This window comes from Rhinolophus sinicus, chromosome 13 (genome assembly GCF_057876585.1).
Source record: "Rhinolophus sinicus isolate RSI-liver-muscle chromosome 13, RSI-T2T, whole genome shotgun sequence".
Classification (NCBI taxonomy): domain Eukaryota; kingdom Metazoa; phylum Chordata; class Mammalia; order Chiroptera; family Rhinolophidae; genus Rhinolophus; species Rhinolophus sinicus.
Window position 1 is genome coordinate 60002152 of NC_142513.1, and position 19603 is coordinate 60021754.

A 19603-nucleotide genomic window follows, 5' to 3' on the forward strand; every position below is an offset into this window, starting at 1 on the left:
GAAGGGTGGACGATTCCAGGACTTAACATCACTTTTTACAGATAAATATAAGGAGGCCTTAAAGAAGTGACATGACATGTTCCAGGTCACAACTCTGGCTACCACTAGGGTCCTGACGGCCAGCCCGCGGATTTTCTGGCTCTGGTCCTCTGGCACTGCCCAGGCTATCAACCACAAACTCCTCTCCCAGGCCCGCAGCACGGGTGGTCTGGGCGGACTACATCTCCCACAATGCCTTCGACCCAATCTCCCTCCGTCCGTCGCTATAAGCGTCAATAGGAAAGCAGAGTTTCCAGGGGCCGTGCTCGTCAGCCAATGAGCGCGGCAGGGGGCGGGCCTATCCCGTCCATTGTTCTCGGTGCCCCTCCGGTCGGAGCAGTAGTGACTCCGTAGGGGCCTGCGGTGTCCCGGGCACTTTTGCACGCGGAGCCGCCTCCGGAGCAGGATCTGGTCTCCAAAGAGGTGAGCCGGGAGAGAGAGGCCTGGAGCCATGCGACCCAGGGGAGTAGCCCGAGGCGCGGGAATAACGGGCCTGGAGCCAGTGCGGCAGCCTACTGGGGGAGGGGCGTCGGGGGCGCTGTCCGCGGCCCGCGGGCCCCGGTCGTCAGGGTTTAGGCGCTGGTTCGTTCAGCTAACGCATCCGGACTCTTCTTCCAGCGGGGCTCCTTGCACATCCAACCTTAACTTCTCTTGCCATTGAGACGACATCCCGCGCACCTCGTCATTTTACAGATGGGGAAACTGAGCTCAGAGGGGGCGTGCCTTGCCCCGGGTCACACCGCGAATTAGCTTGCTAAGAAAATTTCCCGGGTTCCCAAGTAAGAGTTCAGTGAATCTCTGTTTCTTCCAGTCATTGTGAATACACATTGGGAGCTTCGGTTTTCTTACTAGCATTTCTGTTTTATTCTTTTCATAAAGTTTTTCCTTCCCCGCTTTTTTCCCCCCGTTTTTCTTTGGCGGGTGGCTTGTTATCTGACTCTTTATGATATAGTAATGATTTTTAAAATAATTTTTCATTACTTTTATCCTCTAAATAATTTATAATTTCACTGCTCTCAACATCATGTAGAATCCCCATCCACTTTTTTTCCTTATGTATGTGTTCATTTTTAAAGGGAATCGGGGTCATACTGTGTCTGTGATTTTAATGCCTTTCTGCCTTTGCTTTTATCCATAATTTTCATATGAGGATTATCTTAAATCATTAATGATTAACAATCTTTGACAGCATAATTTTTAAAATATTTTAAAATACAGCAGGGTGCACATTTCTTAAATTTCATAATGCAATCACTGTCAAGATATAGAACATTTCCAGCACCCCAAAGGCTCCTCTGAGCCACTTCTCAGTCAATACCCACCCTCAAAGGTAGTCATTATTACATCAGCATAGCTTTTAACATACTTTACTGTATGGATATGTCATCATTTATTAAGTGCTGGACTTTTGGACTTTTAATGTGTCCTTTCTTTTTTTTTCAATTAGAAAGAATGCTATGGTTGTGTGTCCTTGCAAATACATTTCTCTTTGTAAAGATGGTTATTTTTAAAGATAAATTCCAGAGTGGCCAAGGCTGGATTGAAGAGTAGCAAATTTTAAAACTTCATACTTTAATGCAGTTGAGATATAGCCTTCCTTCCAGTGAGGCTCAAAGTGTCTTGACATCTGATCTATTGCTAATTCTTAACATGGGTCCGTAGGATAAGAAGGACGGGTGTTATTATGTCTACTTATTAGGTGTGGTCAGTGAGGTTGAGTGACTGAGTTTGTTCAGTCAAGGTCACTCACTCTGCTGCAGAAAGTCTCTGACTTACAGGCAGGATCACTCAGTCCTGGGTTCTTGCAAGGGCTTTGAATTTCCGATACTCAGGCTTTGGTCTCTTGGAAAGAAAAATGCTGTATATTTTGTGTTTGTGCTCCTTCTTCTCTTGCCATAGACAGAGATGGGTTTTAAGGAATAAGCCATTTTCCTTTAAGAGAGACAGGAAACTTGTGTTGATCTGCGGATGTAAGAATCACTTGGTGGCCTCACCCGGGCTGCAGTGAGTTAAGATTGTTTTGGGACGGTTTACATATTGATTCTGGTTCTCTTTCTCATTTCTCAGCTGGGCTACTTGTTGAAATTTAAGGACGGAAGTGTCTTCTCAGAGAGCCTGGCTGGAGAAGACTGACGAGAAAGCCTACAAGCCTGAGTGATTGCCCCAAGGACGTGGGTGATGGCTGCTGAGGTGCCGAGAGTAACCACTCCCCTGAGCCCCTTGGTCCAGGTGCCTCAAGAGGACGATGAACAGGAGGAGGAGGAGGAGGTCACCACCACAATCCTGGAGGACGACTCTTGGGTACAGGAAGCTGTGCTGCAGGAGGATGGCCCTGAGTCTGAGCCCTTTCCCCAGAGTGCCGGCAAGGGCAGCCCCCGTGAGGAGGTGGCCGGAGGGCCGCAGGGTGCACTCGGCCGCCTTCGCGAGCTGTGTCGGCGCTGGCTGAGGCCGGAAGTTCACACCAAGGAGCAGATGTTGACCATGCTGCCCAGGGAGATTCAGGCCTGGCTGCAAGAGCATCGGCCCGAAAGCAGTGAGGAAGCAGTGGCCCTGGTGGAAGGCTTGCCCCATACGCTTGGGGACAGTGGTGAGATGCTGAACCTCACAGGGAGAGGGTGGGGGCACCTTCCGAGGTGGGATCCAGGATAGAGCTGGGGACGGTCCCATCTCTCTACACGGTCTGCTGGCAGTCAGCACACTGTCACCTTTTTAAATGCCCTTGTGTGCAGTGACAGTTCCAGAATTTCAGTATACGAGGGGCTTAGAGGAGTATTCTTGGAGCTATGTTTGCATGGTAAGCATGATTTTTACTTCTGTGTTTAATCAGAGTAATGGGGAAGCTTATGGAGGTTGGGGGGAGGGGCTGAGGACCCTATAAATCACCTCTTGGCACCTTCACTTGGTTGTGCAATAAACGTCCAGATATTTGAAGTTCCGGCAGTTAGAAAAACCAAATCCTGTTTTTAAAAAGTGATTATTTTTATGAAACCAAGATGAATGATGAGTTGTTAAGTCCTGGAATCGTCCACCCCTCAGACAGACAGAGGACACACACGATAATGCAAGTCACACAGCGAGGCTTATTTCCAGCTAGCTGGGGTCCCCGTCTCTGCCCGACGCAGCGGGTTTTAACAAGGACCCCAAACCCTTAAAGCTAAGGGTTTTTATAGCGTTCTAAAGGCACTCAGTAATTTTCCCTAGTCTTAGGGAGTACAAGATAAACTACAGGACCTACATAGCTTCAAAGAGTATAAGATAAGCTACAGGGCTTCTGGTCTCTGTGCTGCAACTGCCCACATCCTGGAATTTACAATTAGATTCTTTTAAGCTAAGGGCTGTTAACCCTGACCTTAAAGTAGCAGTTCTCATGCTAACTAACGGTCTCTTACAGAGTGAACCAACCAATAACTGGGTCTTTCTGTGGTATAAAGTCATGCTGGGCTCTTAAAAGGGGAATTACAAACTTGAATTCTTTGCAATGGTTAATATGTTTGTCTCCTGGGTTATGAACACGCTGTGGGACCCTGGCCCACCACTGAACTACTCTGCCTCCAACTGCTCTTCATTTGTAAATGGGACTCCCTTGATGACAAAATATTTACTTCCGATCTGCCAGTGCCCCTAGGACTGTTTCAGGACCCATGGGAAATGGCTGCCTGTGTGCAGGGGAGAAGTCAGAGAAGGCTTCACAGAGGACATGGAATTTGAGCAGGACTTGCAAGCTGGGGTAGAGTTGGGTAAGGTGCAGGGCAGGCGGAGGGGGTGGCATCTAAGAGAAGCTGTGCTAAGCGGAGGCTCTGAAGGGTGGACCAGTGTGGCTTCGTTCAGGTGACAGCAAGAAAGGCTGGCTGATGGGGGTGGAAAGTGTGTTTTTAGGAAGTGGTAGGAAGCAGACTTTGGGGAAAGGGTGGGAGGAGGCTTGGACTGTCATTGGCCTCAGCAGGTTCTTGAACTAGGGCCCGAGGCCATGGGAGGAAGCCCAGTTTGGCAACAGGATGTAGGTTTGATTAGAGTAGGGAGAGGCTGGAGGCAGGAGAGCCGCCAGGAAGCTGATGGGGGTTGGGCCAAGGTGAGAACAGCAGGGGAAGGGGAGGAGATTGGACATACGTGAGAAAGAACTCAGTTAACAATAGCTAACATTTACCGATCCCTTTCTGTGGGCCAGGCAGTGTGTCTGCCTAGCACCTAATATGCAAAACTTGAGGACACTTAACCACTTTGGAAGACGGTGAGATTGTTACCGCTTCACCACATCGGGAGATAAGCGAGAGAAGTGAAGCGACTCCCTTAAGATCTTGCAGCTAGCACGTGGCTGAACCAGGCCAAGGTTGGAACTCATGGTCTGAGGATGTGGGCCACGTTCAGAAGCGTGTCACTCATCCGCGACGCGTAGTGACGGTTCCCAGCGGGCCGTGGGAAAGGGGATGCAGGCGAGGACTGGGGCAAAGGTGGCCAATTCAGAGGCATCTAATCTGGAGGATTCCGAAGGCTGGGAGAGAAGGAAGGAAAGAAAAGGGCAGAGGTGGTGATGACCTGCAGAGACCTTGGAGATGTGAGCAAAGCCGTCCTTTGGGGAACGGGACCGCCCGAGGGCCTGCTGTGAGCCCAGCCCTGCCCTGGACACCATGCGTGTCCCTCTGACAGTCCTGTGAGGTGGGTGGGCCTGGCCTTTCCTGGGTGAGGACATGAAGTGCAGCAAGACCAGCCCTGACCCGAGGTCACACAGCTGGATTCATACCCTAGTCTGTTTCCTTCCACGTGTGTTTGGGAGATCCTAGGTTTTCTCTAAAGCAAAGTACCCGGTTTTCTTTGGCCTTGAAAAAGAACTTTGAATTTTGCTCTTCTTATTTAAAAAAATACAGACACCTCTCATCCTATTTAAACACTTGGTTTCCCTGCCTCCTGATGGATGGGACAAGTTTGGAACAAACGTGCGGCTCTTCTGTCGGACACTGCGGAGAGGCCTGAGCAGCTGAGGGCTGTGGGCTAAGGAGAGGCCTCTGTCTGGGCTTGTTGTTTGGTGGGGAAGTCCCAGAGCAGAGGGCCAGAGCTCAGCAGGTGTCTTGGGAGATCAGGCGCCCACTGCAGCAGCCTGCCCCCCCGGCTTGCTGCAGGGCCTCGTGGCTTCATTTCTCCTGGGACTCTCCATGACTCGGTTTCAGTCCTACGACTTCTGCCTCTCAGATCATCTTTGTTGGTGTTTGTTTTACAAATGCTCCTGACCTGACTCGTGATTATTCAGGGAAACCTCTGCAGTTATCTTCATCCTTTCTCAAACATGTACTTAGCAGATAAGACCACTTGACCTAGTCTGTGCGTCCAGCTCTGGACCTTTGGACACGTTTGCCCAGCACACTGGTTTACTATTTGACAAGCAGGCACCTCTGATGCTCACAGTGAAAGTATCTTATTCCGATTAGGACTGGACCTCTCTGAATAGGTTAAGGGGGAAGCTCCTCTGGGTGTTTCCCAGTGACACTTTCATCTCCTAAATGTCATGCTCTCGGTATTTCACCTGAATCTTGCAGCAGCCTCCAAAGGGAACCTGCTTTCAGCCTCTTCCCCCTTCACTGCAGCTGCTCCACTCCTGCCGGAGTGATCGGGCACTCTCCTGCTTACAAGTCCCGTGAGTTCCCCAGTGTGACCTCCTTGTTCTGTTTGGAGCCCGTGGCCCGGTGCGACCTGGCTCAGATGGCCCTACAGTCGGTCCTCTTCAGTCCCCTGGCCGAAGCCTCTGCTCCATTCAGACCTGATCTTGCTGTTTCTTGAACATACCTGTACTTTCTAGCATTCACCTGTGCTCCTGAGTTTTGACTCGGAATGGCTTTGTCCCTCCCTGTGTGGTAGTGTCCTGGTCGTCCTTTGAGTGCACACCCGTGGAGACCCACTGCGTCAAGCTGTCCTTCCTTCCGGTCCTTCCTCCCTGGCCCCAGCGCTCATCTCCTCTGCTAGGAGTCTTCCATCTGGCGTTTTATCATATTTTGGCTTCTCTTTGGCTTTTTATCATATTTTATCTTGTTTTCTATTTCTATGGGTACTTGTCTTATTTCTTTTAAGAACCTATACAACTCCAGAAGGCAAAGAACCTGCCTTTTTTTTCTTTTTCTTTCTTTCCTCTTCTATATTATAGAGAAATGGAGACTGTCAACTTCAAACCTGCTTTTGTCTGCCAGGTGAGCCGAACAGTCGCAGCTGACCTCGTCAGGCCCCTCCAGCGCCACCTGCTTTCTGTAGGCACAGGCCCCTGTTTTGAGCTTGCTGCCCCTGCAAAATGCTCCCTCAATGACAACAAATGAACAAGTACATTCCTCTTTCTGAACAAGAAGGGGAGTGGAGAGTGTTGGCAGGTTGTAAAAGTGTATGTCTTTTCAAAGGTACGATTCTCAGCTTCAAAACGAAATCACTTGGAATTCACTTAAGTATTTGAAATGTATATCATGCAGAACTCTTAGAGAGGCATAACACTATAATGGTATGATGATTGGCAGTCATTCATCTAAACTGATAACAGAGCTCACTGCTGTTTTTATCAGCAGTTAGTCTTTCACGCAGCCAGAGTTCATGTGGAACAATGTCCCAGGTCACTCAGGTACGATCAGATTCCCACCAGGCTTTTCAGGACAGCGCTCAATGGGAAGAGCCCGACTAGGACGTAAGCTGTACGGAATTGCTCCTGTATTTTAGACCAGTGTCTCTGAGCACGGTGTTGAGACACAGCAGTATGTCACAATCAGGTGGGAGGGGCTTTGGAAGAATTTTGAGCGTACCCCACACTAAAGCACCTGATTTAGTGACCAGGTTCATTGGTATAAATAAATTACAGTAAATTCAGGTTTATCTGCAGACGGACATTAGTTTTCCTCGCACTCATTCTGATATGCTTTCTAGAATGGGAAAGAGGAGGCCTCTAGCCAGGCAGGGGGACATCCCGTGAACAGCCACAGGAATGTGCTGTGCACACGTGTCGAGAGTGTGTGTCCAGGGATGGAAAATACAAGAACCACGGGTTTAAACCGAGCTACAACTGCAGCTTTTGTCTACTGACCCATAGGGGAAGGGTCCTACGGCCGTTCATGAACTGGTGAGCGAGTGGCATTTGGACAGTGGTCTCACCATTTTGGAAAATCTAAAATTGGATCCCTACTTCATAAGTTACACAGAAATAGATCCCTGCATCTCAAGTTACAGCTTTAGGGAAATTCCTGATACCAAGTAAAAACTCATTTATTCATTTATCAAATTTAATTGAGCACCTACCAAGCATCAGGCACTGTGGGGAGCCGTAGGGGTCAGTGCGCACTCTGCTACTTTCCATCCATTAAGATTTTCAAATTCCAACTTGCCCTCAACTCCCAGTGAAGAAATAAGTAAAGACAAAACTCAGCTTTGACTTAGACATTCTGGGTGATGAACACAAAATTGAGGCCTGGTAACTAGATACCCAGTTAGAAGGAAATCAGCCTGGTTTTAAAAGCCTTAAGGATTCTTTAGCCTCTTTATTTTCACTACAAGTTGAATTTTTAAACATTTCCCCTTGGGCTTCCTTTTCTCATCACTATAGGGAATTGAGTATAAATTGTACGTTTTTCTTATTTCAGATTTTGAGATCCAGAGTGAAAATGGGGAAAACTCTAATCAAGACATATTTGAGGACGTGGAGTCACATGAGATCTTCTCAGAAATGCCCAAACGGGAAGGTGTTCAGCAGTCTGACTGGGAAAGTGACTTTGAGAGAGACTGTGGTTCCAGGGGTCCCCAGGGAAATACCCCCGGAGAGGAACACAGGAAGGTGCCATCCCAGGGCAGAGAAGCTGGACAGCTCATAGGCCTTCAGGGCACCCACCTGGGTGAGAAACCCTATGAATGTCCCCAGTGCGGGAAAACTTTCAGCCGGAAATCCCACCTCATCATGCACGAGCGGACCCACACGGGAGAGAAACCGTACTCATGCCCAGAGTGTGGCAAGAGCTTTGGCAACCGGTCCAACCTTAATACTCATCAGGGAATCCACACCGGAGAAAAGCCCTTCGAATGTAAAGAATGTTGCGAAAGCTTTAGTTACAACTCTAACCTTATCAGACACCAGAGGATCCACACAGGGGAGAAACCGTACAAATGTCCCGACTGTGGACAGAGGTTCAGTCAGAGCTCAGCCCTCATCACCCACCGGAGAACTCACACAGGAGAGAAGCCTTATCAGTGTGGCGAGTGTGGGAAAAGCTTCAGCCAAGGCTCCAGTCTGGCCACGCACCGCAGGACCCACTTGGTGGAGAAGCCCTACAAGTGCGGGGAGTGTGGGAAGAGCTTCAGCCAGAGCTCCAGCCTGATTGCACACCAGGGGAGGCACACGGGCGAGAAGCCTTACGAGTGCCTCACGTGCGGGGAGAGCTTCAGCTGGAGCTCCAACCTCATCAAGCACCAGAGGATCCACACGGGGGAGAAGCCCTACAAATGTGGCGAGTACATTCCACTTTCTTAACAAGAAGGGGAGTGGAGAGTGTTGGCAGGTTGTAAAAGTGTATGTCTTTTCAAAGGTACGATTCTCAGCTTCAAAACAAAATCACTTGGAATTCACTTAAGTATTTGAAACGTATATCATGCAGAACTCTTATTAGAGAGGCATAACACTATAATGGTATGATGTTTGGCAGTCATTCATCTAAACTGATAACAGAGCTCACTGCTGCTTTTGTCAGCAGTTAGTCTTTCACGCAGCCAGGGTTCATGTGGAACAATGTCCCCAGTCACTCAGGTACGAACAGATTCCCACCAGGCTTTTCAGGACAGCGCTCAATGGGAAGAGCCCGACTAGGACGTAAGCTGTACGGAATCGCTTCTGTATTTTAGACCAGTGTCTCTGAGCACGGTGTTGAGACACAGCAGTATGTCACAATCAGGTGGGAGGGGCTTTGGAAGAATTGTGAGCCTACCCCACACTAAAGCACCACAGTTAGTGACCAGGTTCATTGGTATAAATAAATTACAGTAAATTCAGGTTTATTTGCAGACGGACATTAGTTTTCCTTGCACTCATTCTGATATGCTTTCTAGAATGAGAAAGAGGAGGCCTCTAGCCAGGCAGGGGGACATCCCGTGAACAGCCACGGGAATGTGCTGTGCACACGAGTCGAGAGTATGTGTCCAGGGATGGAAAATACAAGAACCATGGGTTTAAACTGAGCTACAACTGCAGCTTTTGTCTACTGACCTATAAGGGAAGGGTCCTACGGCCGTTCATGAACTGGTGAGCGAGTGGCATTTGGACAGTGGTCTCACCATTTTGGAAAAACTAAAATTGGATCCCTATTTCATAAGTTACACAGAAATAGATCCCTGCATCTCAAGTTACAGCTTTACGGAAATTCCTGATACCAACTAAAAACTCATTTATTCATTTATCAAACTTAATTGAGCACCTACTAAGCATCAGGTACTGTGGGGAGCCGTAGGGGTCAGTGCGCACTCTGCTACTTTACATCTGTTAAGATTTTCAAATTCCAACCTGCCCTCATCTCCCAGTGGAGAAATAAGAAAAGACAAAACTCAGCTTTGACTTAGACATTCTGGGTGATGAACAGAAAGTTTGAGGCCTGGTAACTAGATACCCAGTTAGAAGGAAATCAGCCTGGTTTTTAAAAGTCTTAAGGATTCTTTAGCCTCTTTATTTTTACTGCAAGTTGAATTTTTAAACATTTCCCCTTGGGCTTCCTTTTCTTATCACTATAGGGAATTGAGTATAAATTGTACGTTTTTCTTATTTCAGATTTTGAGATCCAGAGTGAAAATGGGGAGAACTCTAATCAAGACATATTTGAGGACGTGGAGTCACATGAGATCTTCTCAGAAATGCCCAAACGGGAAGGTGTTCAGCAGTCTGACTGGGAAAGTGACTTTGAGAGAGACTGTGGTTCCAGGGGTCCCCAGGGAAATACCCCCGGAGAGGAACACAGGAAGGTGCCATCCCAGGGCAGAGAAGCTGGACAGCTCATAGGCCTTCAGGGCACCCACCTGGGTGAGAAACCCTATGAATGTCCCCAGTGCGGGAAAACTTTCAGCCGGAAATCCCACCTCATCACGCACGAGCGGACCCACACGGGAGAGAAATACTACAAATGCGACGAATGTGGAAAAAGCTTTAGTGATGGTTCAAACTTTAGTAGACATCAAACTACTCACACCGGGGAGAAACCTTATAAATGCAGGGATTGTGGGAAAAGCTTTAGCCGGAGCGCAAACCTCATAACCCACCAGAGGATCCACACGGGCGAGAAACCCTTTCAGTGTGCCGAGTGTGGCAAGAGTTTCAGCAGGAGTCCCAATCTCATTGCTCACCAGCGAACCCACACGGGAGAGAAACCTTACTCATGCCCAGAGTGTGGCAAGAGCTTTGGCAACCGGTCCAGCCTTAATACTCATCAGGGAATCCACACCGGAGAAAAGCCCTACGAATGTAAAGAATGTGGCGAAAGCTTTAGTTACAACTCTAACCTGATCAGACACCAGAGGATCCACACAGGGGAGAAACCGTACAAATGTCCCGACTGTGGGCAGAGGTTCAGTCAGAGCTCGGCCCTCATCACCCACCGGAGAACTCACACAGGAGAGAAGCCCTATCAGTGTGGCGAGTGTGGGAAACGATTCAGCCGCAGCTCCAATCTGGCCACGCACCGCAGAACCCACTTGGTGGAGAAGCCCTACAAGTGCGGGGAGTGTGGGAAGAGCTTCAGCCAGAGCTCCAGCCTGATTGCACACCAGGGGAGGCACACGGGCGAGAAGCCTTACGAGTGCCTCACGTGCGGGGAGAGCTTCAGCTGGAGCTCCAACCTCATCAAGCACCAGAGGATCCACACGGGGGAGAAGCCCTACAAATGCGGCGAGTGTGGGAAGTGCTTCAGCCAGCGCTCCCAGCTAGTGGTGCACCAGCGGACCCACACGGGCGAGAAGCCCTACGAGTGCCTCATGTGCGGCAAGAGCTTCAGCCGGGGCTCCATCCTGGTCATGCACCAGAGAGCGCACTTGGGGGACAAACCCTACAGGTGCCCTGAATGCGGCAAAGGCTTTAGTTGGAATTCAGTTCTCATTATACACCAGCGAATCCACACAGGGGAGAAGCCCTACAAGTGCCCCGAGTGTGGCAAAGGCTTCAGCAACAGCTCCAATTTTATTACACATCAGAGAACTCACATGAAAGAGAAACTTAGTTGATGTGGCAAAGAGGGAAAGTGAGGAGACTGGCCCAGGAGAGGAACCTGTCACACTGCCCCCAAGTAGGGACTTCTCATTAGAAGAGCCATTCTTTTGAATGGTCTTTTGGGATTTTTGCCGGAATCTCACCCCTGCTCCTCATTCCAGGATCCCATCATGTTAGTGGTCGGAATCAAACTCCCAGAACAGAGCACAGGAACGGAAGGCTGGAAAGTTGGGTCTTTTGCTGTTTCATTTCATGGCTTGATTGGCTCCCTTTCTCCTGACCCCCTGTACCTCAGTTTCCTCTTTGGTAGAACAGGGGGAGTGTTTCTCCTTGTGGAACAGAAGACAGCATGGCGCACAGCCAGCTGAGTCCTCAGAGAAATACCAGAAATCTGTGAAGCTGCCACTTTGTGGGGCTAAAGTTAAGGTGCCTTCACCCCAAGCTGTGTTCCAGGCCCCCTGCCCATGTCAGAAACGGCTTTCCCGGGCTGTGTTCTGGGCTTTGATTTCAGGTCCAGGTGGAGGACCTTCTCCAATCCTGAGTCATCACATGAAGGTCAAGTCCAAAAGGTTTCTCTCTGGAAAGTGTCAAACACACCAAAACACGAGGGAGTATGTCTTGGAACCAGTGTCTCAGTAGCCTTTGCTCTGATAAGAGGTGGACAGGCCCCACCAGGAAAGGAGTACACTGCGGAGATTTACACGTGTGCTTTTGTCTCTGCTCCTGTCCTGTGGTAAGCTGGCTGCCGGGGGATGTACTTGTGGGGCTTTGTGTTTTGAGTGTGAAGTAAAGGCGGAGACCCTCAGCTGTCTAGCCATGCCTGGTGGTCAGTAGCTTCTGTCTCATCGCGGGAAAGCCATCCTGCACTTTGAAGGGTGGGCTCGTGTCTTTACCCCACAGACACACAGACAGTGATACCCCATAACTATCACTACACATTTGTCATTTCCTCGTTCTTATGTGGATTCTATACATGCAGAGCTAGAAGTATGTCTGATAGCTTTCCTATACAAAGGATGTTATTTTTAAGGATGTGTTGGTTATGAGGACGTCGTCTGTCCTCTGGAGAGATCTGGGCTTGAACCTGAGGAGTTGTGCTACAGAGGTTGCCCTTGATTTTAGGGTGCTACCAGGGCTTTGTTCTTAGGTTCTTGAACCTTCCAACTGTAAAGACAGGCATGAGAGCTGGTGAAGGGGTTTGTTAGGAGAGGACAGTAGATAAGGAGTCTCTGGGAAATGTGAAACCGCCGCCTCCTATGCATGGGGCCGGCACTCAGAATGGGCCTTGGTTCTTACAGGATGGATGCTCAACGTTGCCTAATAAAGTAGAGGCCCATTCTTTTCCTGAGTCTCTTTTAATGTGTGTTAGAAACCTGAACTTGACTGTCGTTAGCAAACCCACACTTCACTTCCCCACACACCTCCTGCCTTGGGCTAAACATGGGCCAAGGCCTTCAGGGAGTAAAAATCAGTGGCTTCAAAGAACACACTTTTGGGTGAACCTAGAAAGGTGTGTGATTGAGCAGTGCACACACCTTTCCAATGTCCACTGCCACATTGATCTGCACATTGATTAGGTTTCCTACACTTTCCTTTGGTAAAATAATAAATGTAAGTTAGTTGTAACTTCAGCGTCCTCTCACCTAAGTTGCGATCTAGTTCTATCGATGAATGGAGACAAAGCTGAAGACATTTATAAAAACCTAACCAACCAGTATCCTAATGAAACAATATATATTTTTGAAATGTCACAGATCATCAAAAGCTAGTGAAAAACCATGCACCGTTGCTATAGCCAACCCTGTAGAACACAATCTATTTGTCTTCCGTCCAGATAAACAGAAATGGGGGAGACGTTATCCTACCCTTTAATCCCAGTGTATTCACACAACCATATCCTGAGACACTACCCCTTGTTTTAACCTTTTTGTTAAAATATAACAGAAGTATACCACTCATTGAATGGCTACAAATGGAACACACAAGAAACAACTCAGCAACACCCCAGAAATCCCCCCTCAGCTCCCCTCCCAGCCAAGACTTTGTCCCCCCAGATCACGCTCTGAAGTTTGTGGTGTGGCGGACGGAGTGTTGGGAGCTGGACAGACCTGGGTGTAGCCACACTTGTGACACAAATCACACACCCTCACTCTTATCAGAGATTTTCACCATTTGAGGCAGGTCCTAATGAGACTTCCTTATATTTTTTTCAGGGAATTTTACTTCCCTTTGGGTTGCATTGACAGTTTTCAATAAACCACAACAACTCATAGAACACAACTTACGGAGCAGCAACTCTGCACAGGCTCTGTGCTGAGCTCTTCAGGTGCACGTCTCAATCTAGACAGCTGTACGACGGAGGTCCGTGTCCCCACTTCCCAGCCCAGGAAGGGGGGCTCAGGGAAGAGGTAAGTGACTTACCTAGCACCTGTTGCTTAACCGCTCCAGTCCTGAAGTCAGCTGATCCACTGCAATATTAAAGCCACGAGAAATACCTGGGGAACAAATTGACAAGAAAACAAAACGTAAAATAAAACTGATGTATCAAGCAACGAGCTTGAGGCTTCTCCCTCCCTAGCGAGTATCAGGATGATCCAGAACTGTAACTGGTCCTTCCTTGCACGTGACCAGTGGCCATTCTTCCCAGCCCTTTATCCCCCATGGGGGTCCTGTCTCCTAACCAGGGAGTCCAGCAGCAGCCTAGTGTACTGGGTTTGCTGCACACACAGCTTCTCACAGACAGCCTTGGAGTTTTTCAAATGCAGGGCTGTTGTAACCTCTCGGCTGCCTGGGAGCTATTTCAAATCTCTGGACAGAACATTAGGGTCTTTCCTTCTCTCACCCTCTTTACTTGATAGAACAGCCCAAGGCCATAGAGGAAGTAGAAGTAGAACTGTGGGATGATGGTCAGATTTTGAGACAAGATTTCAGAGCCTGGTGGAGAGCAGGGCTGCTGGTTAATTCCCTTTGGCTTTCCGCCTAGTCATTGGTGCAAATGAGCTACTACTGCCTCTGGCATCAGCAGAGGTTGTGTCTCCAGGGCCTACCTGCCCTGGTTCCCTCTCTCCTGCTCCCTCTTCCCAGTGTACCAACTGGGAACTTTCCAACGGTCCACAGGCCCCAGGCAGTTGTAGAACTGGCTCCAAGGAACCTCTTCACATGGGCTCCTCCTGGCTCACAGGTCCTGGCAGGCACAGTGTCCCTGCTGTTTGTTTACACGGTTGGTGTCTGAGGGAAGGGTGCCTGCCAGGAGGCCTCAGGGAGGGGGACATCATGGTAGATTTACCACAGCTGAGTTCTGGTCCCCAACTTTTCTGCTGCAGACGAGATTTCCTCAGTACACCCCAAGATGACCAGACCCTGGGTAGCAGCCCCCTATTAACTAAATTTCCAAGAGACCAGTGGAACCTAGAACCCCAATTATTATTAATTCACAGTGGGGGACCTCCTATACTAAGCCACCTTCAGAAAACCCCTTGTGCCTGGTCTCGAGTGACTTAAATGGTGGCCTGGTGACCAGATACTGGTTGCTCAACATGGAATGGAAGAAAGGGATCATATGAGGGACAGGGAGACACCAGCTATGAACCCCTTCAGGTGACAAAGGCTGCACTTCAAAGCCCCACTTGTCTTTCCTGCTCCTCCCAATGCTGTCTGCTCAGAGCCCAAGATTGACTTGTTAGCTCTTCCAGGTTTCCCAGCTGAACGTGCCTTCTGCTGACAGGTTAGTATCAGTGGTTAAGTTGGAGTTAGTGGATGACCCAGTGGGCCTAGGAAACATTAATCTGCATTTATTGCATGTGCTTGAAATTAGTTGAATTCTTACAGGATAAGCTTATTTTCCTCGTCTAAAAATCCTTTCTTCGTAGGCGCTATTTACAAACACTTCTACGCCATGTTTTTCTAAATACATCAATGATCTAGGAACTGCACTCACGCTGAAAACTGACCTACTGGCACTTGCCTCTCTCATTATCCGTATAGTTGCCCTTCAGAGTTATTAGCTCCTGTCTGTCTCCCTGCTGCTCCTGTCCTGAAATGTGTGGTGTAGTAGGAGTACTGAGAGCCCAAGGAAGCTGACACACCTGGTTCTAGACACACTTGTGCCACTAACTAGCAGAGTGACTGGTGCACATCACTTCTCGAGGCCTCATTTTCCTCATGTGCAAAACTGAAGACAACACTCGCTCTTCCTATTCCAGAAGGCTGCTGGGAAAAGGGTCGCTCGGTATGGCAGGGAACACTGACACCCTATTCTCTGCGGTAATGTTGCTAACGCTAACCTCGACGTAGCGTGCTTCCACCACAGAATGTTCCGATCTAGGTTTCTACGACCCCCTGTCCTCTGAGGGACCAGGAAGCTGCAACTGGGAAAGCATTCCATGTATGTAACTATTGAGGGTCCTTTCCTCCCATTTTTGGGGAATGTGGCTCACAGCTCAAGGACATGTATGCATGTCTTCTCCCTTGAAGTACTGGGTGTGATGTAATGGTGAAGGTGATATGAGTTGTGTTTGGGGCTACCCTTTCCATGCTTGAATTTGCTTCTAGTCAAAATTCCATGTGGTCGGGAGCTCCAATTTAAGGGACTGGGCAATGGACTTGGATTAGTAATTTTTTTTTTTTTTTTTTTTTTTTTTTTTTTTAACAATGGAACCTCTTTCCAGGTGAAATCTTACAATAGCAAACATGTGAAAGCAGAGCTGCTCTGGTGATGGGAACCCAAAGCCCTCTCCTGGGCTGGAACTTTGCCCACCTAACCGGTCCCTGAGGCAGCCCTGGGAAACTTCTGGGCTGGTCCAGGGAATGGTTTGAGAGCTAGATGTGTGCGCCTGCGCCAAGTGCTGGTGTTTCCACAGGAGCCCTGTTGGAACTCCTGTTCCCGAGCTCAGAGGAGAAAAGAGCTCTCCATGGCCAGACTCACAGCTGGGCTGGAGACTCCCGGGAGAGCCCTCCTGCCACCCTATCCCTCCTTTGCCCCACCACAGGCTGCCCTTCCTGTCGGAGAGTCACAGCTTCACCCACCTTCCGTTGAATTTTGGACCCTTCATCTGTTAAACAGGGAATGAGACCTACTACGCACGATTCATTGCCAGATCCAAACCAGAGGAAATACGTAAAGCAGGCACTCAACAAAGTATCGTTTCTTGCCCCTTTACCTTGAGGCTGAACCTTCCTCCTCCCTGGGTGCTTCCAGCTGCCCTACGGTATTTCTTTCCAGTCATATATTTCTATATTTTGAAGACACCTCCCTCTAGCACTTACCACGCTGCACTGGCGTTACTGAGGTGGTCCACAGCAGCTGAGTGAAAGCGCCCTCTGCGGGGCTGCTCTCCTTAGGGGAGTGTTTTGCTGGGCCCGAGGGACATGCTCCACAACGCCTGGCTGAAGCATAAATGTCAGCAGTATCCATCTCGAGTGGCCCAAGACTGTGCTGGCAGGAAAAGAGGAAGTGTGTGTGAGGTGCTGACGCGTTACCACAGGGGACAACCACACCACAGGCGGGCTTTCTGTGGCACAATAACTGGAGTCTCAGCTCCACACTGAGAGGCCTCGAGCCCCAGCCGCCTGTGTTCCCTCACCTGTGTCATACGGACAAACGGGGACTAACGCATAAATACCCGCTTTCAGCTGTAAGGGACCGTCTCAGTGCCGCCGGGCCGCGTGAGGCGAGAGGCCGCCAACTCTTCTAATTCCCGCGACAGTCAGGGAAGCGAGACAACCACTATCTATCTCTCCAGCAGGGTCCCTTCTAGTAGTGGCTTCGGACTACAAACTATGTAGCAAAAGTCCCACCCGTCGCCGATTCGTCCGAAACAAAAGGGCGCCTAAGCCATCCCCACGTTTTATTGGCTACGCCTGCTGCCAGTCTGCGGGCATAAGCAGAGGCCTATGGGAAATGAAGTCCGGCGGAGCCCGAGTGCTTCTGGGGTTCGCGTTTCCGCTTCCGGTGTTTAGTGGCTGCCCGAGTGCCCAGACTCCGGGTCTGGAGTACGTTTCGAGTGCCGTGGGGTGCGGCGCCCGCAGCCGCAGGGACTTGGCGGGCGGGAGCGGGCCGAGACTTAGGGTCCCGCCGCACACGCACAGGCCTCGCGAGCAGACCCCGGGGCACAGTGCGCCCCTCGTGCTAGCGGCGCCTTCCTTCCGCCACACACCTGACCCGGAGGGGACGATCGTGGCCCTGCAGCGTTCGCAGCGACGTCGTCCCCAGGGCCCGCGTTTACCCCCTAAAGCTTCCAGAGAAGGGCGCCCGCCGAGCGGAGTAGCCTTGCGGTGTAAGTCACGCTCTGCAGGCTAGTCACCCAGTCCACGGTCAAAGCGCCGAACCACTGCCCATTTCCTGCCATAAACCAGCTGTGTGACCTGGGGCGAACCCCTGGGGATCTCTGAGCCGTGACTGCCTCCGCTTTGATTACCGCAGACGGAGTATCTTAACTTTCCCGTAACTAATATCCAGCGAGTCTGTCTTTACTGTCCCTGTTCTTCAAGCCTGTAATCTTCACCAGAGTAAATTTCCCTGTTGGGGAGAGTTATGATGCCGGGACTGAGGAATCCTGAACGGGGCGCCCAGAGCTCAGAACCCAGCCCGAGAGGGCAGGGGAGCGGTCGGAGCATTTCCATCTCTGGACTTGGAGCCGGCTCCACCCGGGTGCTGCTCTCCAAGGTGCTACCTTGGGCGCCGTGCGTACTTGCCCTGCGCATTCACACTGCGGCCTTCACTGGAGCAGTGCCTTGGCAGAGGGGGTGGCTTATTGTTCCTATTATCTCCAGCAGCCCATCCTCATTCTCCAATACGGATCCCTGGCATTTTCTCAGCCTTCAGTAAATTGTGATGCAAACCCAGCTTCCAGCTCTCCTACTTGCCAACCAGATCACCAGCCCTTGACCTCTCCTATCAAACTTCTGGAGCTGCCTCCCCAGTGACAGAGGGTCAGACTCCACAGGCAGCAGGACATGAGGAGGGGACAACAGGAAGGTTCTTTCCTTCACCTCAATCCTGCCGGGCTAACACTTGTGGTGTTCACTAGGGTTCACTCTGTAATGTGTCTCTGGCTCCGGAATTTCAGGTTCTACTTAGTAACTCCTGTCTGAAAGTGGCTTCCCAGTCAGGTAAAGGAAGAGGCTGAACTTCAGAGCACAGCTGCAAGGTTCTTCTCTGAACTGAACAATGGCTGTAGCTGTAGACCAACAAATCCAGGTCCCTCAAGGCCAAGAAGAAGTTCGAATAGCAAAACTGGAACAAGATTGCCACTGGGAGCAGGAAATTTCCTTTCAAGGGAGTGACCCTGGGCCAGAGACCTCCTGCCAGCGCTTTTGGCATTTCCACTATCAAGAAGCATCAGGGCCCCGGGAGACACTCATCCAACTCCGGAAGCTCTGTGATCAGTGGCTGAGACCAGAGGTGTGTATGAAAGAGCAGATCCTGGAGTTGCTAGTCCTGGAACAGCTCCTGACTGTCCTTCCCCAGGAGATCCAGATCTGGGTGAGACAAAAGCACCCCGAGAGTGGATGTGGCCCAGGAGGAGGCAGTGGGGACAGCCTTCTCTGTACATCTCCCCAGAGCAATGCTAAGAACCATGCCACTGCCTCACAAGACCCCTGGTGGGAGGGTTTACCTCTCCATCCCCTGCCTCTGCCAAGTCCACGAGGGCCTGTCTGTACTCGGCTGTCCAGACCCCACGAGGGAGGGAGGCCACGTGCAGGTCAACAGGTGCCCACCGAGGGGGCGCCTGCAGGAGCAGAGTCCCTGGGGGGACTGACACACAGGGCAAATGGTGCTTGGAAATAAACCGAACACAGCTTCTCCCTCTTAAAATAGTTTCCTCTGTGTGTTGGATTTAAACATGTTTTCCCACAAATTTCCAGAAACCCAAGAATTATAAAACAAAGCACAATCTGCATGTATCATGATTGTATCTAACTAGACTTATAGAATGACTCTTAAGTCTTTTTTAAGAACACCAAGAACTTACCCAAGTAAGTGCTGTCTGTCAAAAGTAGTCACTCTGATGGGCTGTGGCCTTTATATGCTGTTGTCACTACTGAAGACATTGAGTGTTCCTTTACGGGCCGTCTTCATACCTTAGAAAGCCTCGTCTCCCTGTACTTCCTGCAATGCGCACGTGTCTGGCACATGGGAAGGCTAAGTAAATGCTGACAGACAACAGCGTGCTTATTATCTAGCCTGGTGCATTCCTTATCTGCGAGACTTGCTTGGCTCTGCCCAATTTCTGCTTTCCAAAAACAGAATCCCTTCAAAGGATGTCAATTTGCTGCCACTGAGGAGATTTTTCAGAGAGCCCATTTCTGGAAATGGCTTTCAAAGACGTAGCCCAGAAATCTGAGTTGAGAATTTGTATATGGCCAGGAAAT

General features: G+C 49.9%; 1 protein-coding gene across 12 annotated transcripts in view; it reads left to right on the forward strand.

Annotated features, from left to right (window-relative positions):
* LOC141568148 (uncharacterized) overlaps positions 1-19603 on the forward strand; it is a 25431-nt gene continuing 5828 nt past the window's right edge. For 5 of the 12 annotated variants that reach the window (XR_016018318.1, XR_016018319.1, XR_016018313.1 and 2 more), the window contains exons 1-6: positions 1-462; positions 2107-2626; positions 7638-8495; positions 9803-11963; positions 13444-13638; positions 16219-18632. Coding sequence is in view for 1 of the 12 variants with exons in the window: in XM_088789460.1 (XP_088645586.1) it covers positions 2218-2626; positions 7638-8495; positions 9803-11244 (2709 nt within the window). In the remaining 11 variants the exon portion in view is untranslated. The other 7 variants (XR_016018321.1, XR_016018322.1, XR_016018323.1 and 4 more) reach the window with 5 other exon arrangements.